The sequence below is a fragment of the Triticum dicoccoides genome, chromosome 3B (assembly GCF_002162155.2).
Source record: "Triticum dicoccoides isolate Atlit2015 ecotype Zavitan chromosome 3B, WEW_v2.0, whole genome shotgun sequence".
Classification (NCBI taxonomy): domain Eukaryota; kingdom Viridiplantae; phylum Streptophyta; class Magnoliopsida; order Poales; family Poaceae; genus Triticum; species Triticum dicoccoides.
Genome location: NC_041385.1, coordinates 576,798,483 through 576,805,601, shown reverse-complemented (window position 1 = coordinate 576,805,601; position 7,119 = coordinate 576,798,483). Strand labels below are relative to the sequence as shown.

General features: G+C 46.2%; 1 protein-coding gene across 1 annotated transcript; it reads left to right on the top strand.

The window, feature by feature from the left end:
• The first annotated feature begins 1,076 nt into the window (after positions 1 to 1,076).
• LOC119277183 (purple acid phosphatase 2-like) lies at positions 1,077 to 6,279 on the top strand. Its single transcript, XM_037558426.1, has 8 exons — positions 1,077 to 1,542; positions 2,857 to 3,057; positions 3,142 to 3,253; positions 3,530 to 3,756; positions 4,105 to 4,243; positions 4,373 to 4,593; positions 4,899 to 5,020; positions 5,105 to 6,279. The coding sequence occupies exons 1-8, from the start codon at positions 1,360 to 1,362 to the stop codon at positions 5,298 to 5,300; spliced, it is 1,401 nt and encodes a 466-aa protein (XP_037414323.1). The 5' UTR covers positions 1,077 to 1,359; the 3' UTR covers positions 5,301 to 6,279.
• The last annotated feature ends 840 nt before the right edge of the window (positions 6,280 to 7,119 follow it).

Below are 7,119 nucleotides of genomic sequence, written 5' to 3'. Positions count from 1 at the left end.
GAGGAGCTGCAAACAGCAGGAGCAACGGGGTGGGTGAACCATGACCAGCATGTGAGGTTGCTGCACGAGGCTCTGCTGATGATGGAGTCGCCAATGCTACAAGCACGTACCACAAAAGCTACAACCAGCTTGCAAATATGCTACAATGCGTGTCACCGGAGCTACAACCGGCAAAGTGTGTCGACAAATGCTACAACCGTTCACCAAAAAAGCTACAACCATGTTTGTTAGAGTTGCAACCCGAGTTCGCCGGAGTTCACCGGAGTTTTAGGCGGGCAACGTCATGCTACAACTGTATGTCGCAGGAGATACAATGAGTTCACGGAGATGCTACAACCACGTACACCAGAGCTGCAAACCGGTGTGGCGTCGTCGACTAATGCTACAACCGTTTTCACAATGAGTATGTTGACCCAACGCCGGCGACAATATTTTTTTTTTTGCTACAACCAGTGTTTTGTGCAAGCTACAACCTGCGTCGGTGGAAGCTACAAGAGGCCATGGTGAGCTGCGGCCGGCAGTCATAATTTCTACAGCCGGTTACAATGGAGCAACGACCATGATGCTACAACCTGCGATTTAATTTGCTGGAACCAGCAGCATATTTTGCTGCATAGGAGGGCAGAAGGCGCAGAACCACACGGGGCACCAACGCGGCAACCGCCTAGCCGGCGAGCTGCTCTGGCGAGCTTCGACGAGTTGTTCCGGCGAGCGGCGACGGCGCAGCGAGCCAGCGTGCGGAGCTGCAAGCAGGAGGCCAGGGGGAGCAAGGGGCGAAGAGGCACTACTGCATGTTTCTGCATCGGGAGGAAGAAGGCACTACTGCTCGATCGAACGGTTACACTGGAAGGATCGGAAGGCTGGGGCCGACCGGCCCAAATTTTGGGCCGGCGCACCCGCGCCCAGTGCTGCCCTAAAATCATTTGCTTGAAGGTCCTTGCCTGCAAAAATAAAATAAAAGAAATAAAACAACTGAAGTTCTTGTCCCCTCCAAAATCCGGCCCACTCTTCCACTTGGCGGCTTCCGATCGCCGACAAGTCCCAACCTGGCCGCTCCCTACAATCCCCGTCCCACCTCAACCCGCGTGCATGTTCGAAGTTCAAACCATGAAGTAATCAATCAATGCTCGCCGGCGGTCGCCATCCCCGATTTTATTTCTTGGCAGCCCGGATGAGCATATTCCATTCCCCCTACATATCTCCTGCCTTCTTGCCTTGACCCATCTTTATTTATCGGTCAAGAAATCGAACAAGCGATCCCATTCCCGTCCCCGGAGTACAACCTCCAAGAAGCCGCGACAGGAAGGAAACCAAGAACCAGAGCGGCGAGGAGCAGAGGAGGCGGAGAGCCCCGCGGGAATGGGGCTGGCCAACCGGATCGGCGCGGTTGCCCTGGCCGTGGCCTGCGCCGTCCTGCTGCTGGGCGTCGCCTGCCGGGCCGGCCAGACCAGCGAGTACCGGCGGCTGCTCGGCCAGGCCATCGACATGCCGCTCGACGCCGACGTCTTCCGCGCTCCGCCCGGCCACAATGCGCCGCAGCAGGTAACCAACCGCAGACTGCGCTTCTGCCTCCGTTGATACAGTACTACCATCTGTTTAGGCTAGAGTCTACCTGGCGTTTGGCGAACAGTTGACCACACAGCTGGTAATTGCAAGCATGAGATGGATATACTATCGTGGATTCTTCTGTCCTTATTCTTCAGTGAAACATATAATTGTGGATTCATTTGCCCTTCTCGCCATGTGGTTGGTATATATCCTGCAGTTGTCGTGAACTCAAGCTGTAATTACATGCAGTACTTGTTTTACATGTTGGTCTTACAGTAGCTGTTACTTGTCGATACTATGATACAGCCAAAGACTTTCTGCATGACTCCAAAACTTCCGGTTGATTGGCATTTCAGTACTTTTATTTTCCTCCTCTAAACTCATATCTTCCTGAGTTCGAGCATTTCTGCTGCATAAACTATGCCTCCTAAATGGACTTATACTTGTGTTCATTTTTAGTTCTTTTCATCAGTTTACCAGTGAGCCTTTTGTGATATTTAAAGTGGATAGTCATCGCTCTCAACCTATTACTGAAAATTTCGTATGGTTCCTTTATGTTTGGTTGTTGGCACAGTTGCGCTTCAACAAGTTCAGTTTCTCCAATTCATTAAGTGTGCATTTTTTGTATCTGGTGTAAACCAGCTTCTCCATGAAAACTTCTTCAAAAACATGTGTAAATACAATCACTGTTTTACTGTTTCATTGACCTATGCTATGCTCTCAGGAGATCTACAGTTTCCAGTTAACCTCATGGTCTCGAAACAGTTTCCAGTTAACTCAGTGATTGTGTAGCAGATTTTCAGTGTACTCTGATACTCTGCGGATGGGTTCAGTGGCTTCCAATTATGTGCTGTGCTTCTTGAGCTACTTCCCACACTTACTTAATGCCAGTCCACAGTTTAACCTCACAAATCAGCGATCATGGTTTAAAGTAATTGTTGTTCGTCTCATCTTTACTTTAGTCAGTTCTAAAGGCAACTTTGGGGTTACTCTGCCATCATATATTTCTGTTCGACTGCTGCTTATTGGTTGTGGAGGCCCTTTCTAAGAAGTTCTTTATTCTTAGTCTTACTCCATAGAATTAATTACTATGACACCCTTTTCCATGATAAGTACTTCTCCGATCATTCTTTATCTTAGTTCACAATTTTATAATTCGGTGCCTTTTCCATGACACTGATGTGTGTTATTTCTTACTCCATATAGTTACTTAACATCGCTGTTGCATAAACAAATAGTACAAAACGCGTGCCCACGCTCCATGGTGTATTCTCCACTCTCATACTGATTGATGAGGTGCTCTAACAGGTTCATATCACGCAAGCCGACCACGAAGGTACAGCCATGATAATCCCGTGGGTGACAACAGTGGAACCTGGATCAAGCACAGTACTTTACGGGACTTCAGAAGATAATCTCAACTATTCTGCAAAGGGAAAGCATTCGCAGTATACGTTCTACAAATATACCTCAGGATACATTCATCATTGTACAATCAAGAAGCTGAAGGTTACCGGCCCGGCAAACATTTAATGCTTATGTTTTATGAAGGCTGGAATCTTGATTCAGGACTTAATTATAACTTTATTGCAGTTTGACACAAAGTATTACTATGCCGTTGGAACTGAAGAGACGCTGAGGAAGTTTTGGTTCAGGACCCCTCCGAAAAGTGGCCCAGATGTTCCATATACATTTGGTCTGATAGGTACTATTATCTACCCCCTCCATTCCTAAATATAAGTCTTTGTAGAGATTCCACTATGGACTACATACGGAGCAAAATGGATGAATCTACACTCTAAAATGCATCTACATACATCCGTATGTGGTTCATAGTGGAATCTCTCTAAAGACTTATATTTAGGAACGGAGGGAGTAATTTGCTCAGGATATAGCTTGCATGCTCATGTCTAAACTCCAACATAATTTTACTATTGTGGTTTATGAGTAATATTACTGAGAATTTTACTATTGTGTTTAGGTGATCTCGGTCAGAGTTTCGACTCAAATGTCACGCTCGCTCATTACGAGTCCAATTCAGAAGCCCAGGCGGTGCTTTTTGTCGGGGACCTGACATATGCAGATAATTACCCATATCATGATAATACAAGGTGGGATACGTGGGCAAGATTTGTAGAACGGAATCTTGCATACCAGCCTTGGATCTGGACAGCTGGAAACCACGAGATAGATTTTGCTCCGGAACTTGTAAGGATTGTTCTCTCTGATACTTTATTCGCATTTCTTATGCTTCAGTGGGTGCTTTTACAGTTCAAATAGAAGCACCAAGTAGAAAACAATCCAGTGGAGCCATGCTATATACTTCCTCCGTTCCTAAATGTAAGTCTTTGTAAAGATTTCAAAATGATTGAATCTACACTCAAAATGCATCTATATAGATCCGTATGTGGTTCATAGTGGAATCTCTACAAAGACTTATATTTAGGAACGGAGGGAGTACATTTAAGCGCTCATTGAATTACACCGTGCTACATTTAAAAGCTCATTTAATAAATCATATTGCTAGTTAAAAAAGAACATCACACGTATTTGCAGGGCGAAACGAAGCCATTCAAGCCATACAGCAGCAGGTATCACACACCCTATAAGTCTTCCGGTAGCGCGGCACCTTACTGGTATTCCATCAAAAGAGCCTCAGCATATATCATTGTCCTGGCATCATACTCCGCATACGGTATGTTCTGTTCTTCTGACTCCATGTTTTAGCAAGTTCAGCATATACTAGTGTGGAATCTGCGGCATATTTGCAGATAAGCCAGTACCAAGCTGAAGGTGAGTTGACAGGTCTGTTGCTTTTTCCCAGGAAAATACACCCCTCAGTACAAGTGGCTTGAATCTGAGTTCCCCAAGGTGAACAGGAGCGAGACGCCATGGCTGATCGTTCTGATGCACGCCCCGTGGTACAACAGCTACAACTACCATTACATGGAAGGTGAAAGCATGAGAGTGATGTACGAGCCGTGGTTCGTGAAGTACAAAGTGGATCTTGTGTTTGCAGGGCATGTCCACGCCTACGAACGGACAGTAAGTGGACAAATCCTCTCCAAGGCTTGCTTGCTATTGCTATCTTTGTTTACATTCCAAGTTATTCTCCGAGGATAACTTATCATTTTGTTGAATTCAGTTTGATTTCAAATTGGAGCAATTTTCGGTGCATCTCATTGTGTTTCATGACTCAAATATCTCTCCCCACAGCTCTTTCTATCTGTTTATTTTTGCATCCAGTACTGGCTGTATTAGTTCAGAGCGCTAGCTCCATTCTTATGCTTAAGAGCAACACTTCAGTCATGACTTCCTTACATAGAGCCTGCTTTGCTCTGTGGCTGCAGCATAGGATTTCAAATGTTGCATACAACATCATAAACGGGCTGTGCTCTCCGATCCCGGACCAGTCGGCGCCGGTCTACATAACCATCGGCGACGGGGGGAACCAGGAAGGGCTGGCCACCAAGTAAGATCGAACAGAACTTGCATCCTCTAATCAGTGATCAAGAGTACTTTGGAATAATTTGTTTTGTGGGGATCGATGGTGCAGCATGTCGGAGCCGCAGCCGAGCTACTCGGCCTTCAGAGAGGCGAGCTTCGGGCACGCCATCCTGGACATCAAGAACCGGACGCACGCCTACTACGCCTGGCACCGCAACCAGGACGGCGCCGCCGTGGCGGCAGACGCCCTCTGGTTCACCAACAGGTACTGGATGCCCACCGACGGCTCCTTCAACGATGCCTGAAACAAACGGTGGGGTTGGATGGTCCACGCTTCCTCTCGTTGAATAAGCATCGTTCGCCTCCAGCGCGTATAGGGAGGGTACTACGGGTTAGAGTCGATCGCTGCTCAATCTGTACCACAAAACTGTGTATAGAGAGGAGAAGTTGCCGTGCGTGCAGGTGCAGATTATTACGTGCGAGTGAGCAAGGCACGCACCGTGTGGATTGTATTAGCCGATTCTTGTATACGCGCCAGTAATGATTTGATTTGGAGGCACATCGTATGTTGTGCTTTAGGGTGAACACACGTGAAAGAAAATAGACACACATAGATGGTGGAGTTCTCTTCTTCTTTTGACGGTGCAAGACAGGAGCTCTGCCGATTTCATTGGGATGGAAAAAATACATAGTGACCCGGTTTCGGCCAAAAACCACAATGCCCAAAAGGAAGTCCGAGCGAAAAAAATATATAGAAAAAAGACACTAGAGGTGGGGATAGGCCTTCATCTTGAGCTCAACATCCTCCTCTTTGCTCACTTCAGGCAATTCCCCAAAAGCATCCAACAGGCTATGCTCAGAATGCTTGGCCGTTGGGATGTTGGTGCAAAGCACCATAGGGTCATCACCATGGACTTGGCTCCATTGCCAAGGGAGAATAAAAAACACTAAGGTGAATTCTATCCTTTATGCGTGTCAACTTGGTTCTCTCTCGGATGGTATACTACTTGACCATCCTTCCTCATGCATACATAGGTTTGAGCTGCGCACCACACGTGTTGAGGAGTGCAAGCACAAGAGTACGACGACATCATGCACGAGGGAAGTATGCAAAAAAAGGAAGAAGAAACAAGGAGAAGATTCCAGGAGACCCCGAAAGCTCCGGCCAACGCCTCAGAGCTTCCGGCCCCTGGAACTTTCAGCCTCGCCTACGCCAACATTTGCAAACCTTCTCGGAATACCGAAACTTGCCCGAAACTTCCAGCCCCTTCCCGCGTGAAGTGAGTTGGGCTCGACTCATGTACCTTTCTATTCCTCACTTACCCCTTCACTGGAGTACTATATATACCTGAAGAAAATGTGCCCTAGAGGCAATAATAAAGTTGTTATTTACATTTCCTTATATCATGATAAATGTTTATTATTCATACTAGAATTGTATTAACCGGATACTTAGTACATGTGTGAATACATAGACAAACAGAGTGTCCCTAGTATGCCTCTACTTGACTAGCTTGTTTGTCAAAGATGGTTATGTTTCCTAGCCATAGACATGTGTTGTCATTTGATGAACGAGATCACATCATTAGAGAATGATGTGATGGACAAGACCCATCCGTTAGCTTAGCCCTATGATCGTTTAGTTTGTTGCTATTGCTTTCATCATGACTTATACATGTTCCTCTGACTATGAGATTATGCAACTCTGAATACCAGAGGAACACTTAGTGTGCCATCAAACGTCACAACGTAACTGGGTGATTATAAAGATGCTCTACAGGTGTCTCCAATGGTGTTTGTTGAGTTGGCATAGATCGAGATTAGGATTTGTCACTCCGATTGTCGAATAGGTATCTTTGGGCCCTCTCGATAATGCGCATCACTATAAGCCTTGCAAGCAATGTGACTAATGAGTTAGTTGCGGGATGATGCATTACGAAACGAGTAAAGAGACTTGCCGGTAACGAGATTGAACTAGGTATGGTGATACCAACGATCGAATCTTGGGCAAGTAACATACCGATGACAAAGGGAACAACGTATGTTGTTATGCGGTTTGACCGATAAAGATCTTCGTAGAATATGTAGGAACCAATATGAGCATTCAGGTTCCGCTATTAGTTA

Excerpts from the sequence above, each read along its gene's own strand:
- LOC119277183 (XM_037558426.1), top strand. The coding sequence starts at position 1,360 with ATGGGGCTGGCCAACCGGATCGGCGCGGTTGCCCTGGCCGTGGCCTGC. Across the intron at positions 1,543-2,856 it reads GCCACAATGCGCCGCAGCAG|GTTCATATCACGCAAGCCGA; the intron begins GTAACCAACCGC and ends GTGCTCTAACAG. Across the intron at positions 3,058-3,141 it reads GTACAATCAAGAAGCTGAAG|TTTGACACAAAGTATTACTA; the intron begins GTTACCGGCCCG and ends ACTTTATTGCAG.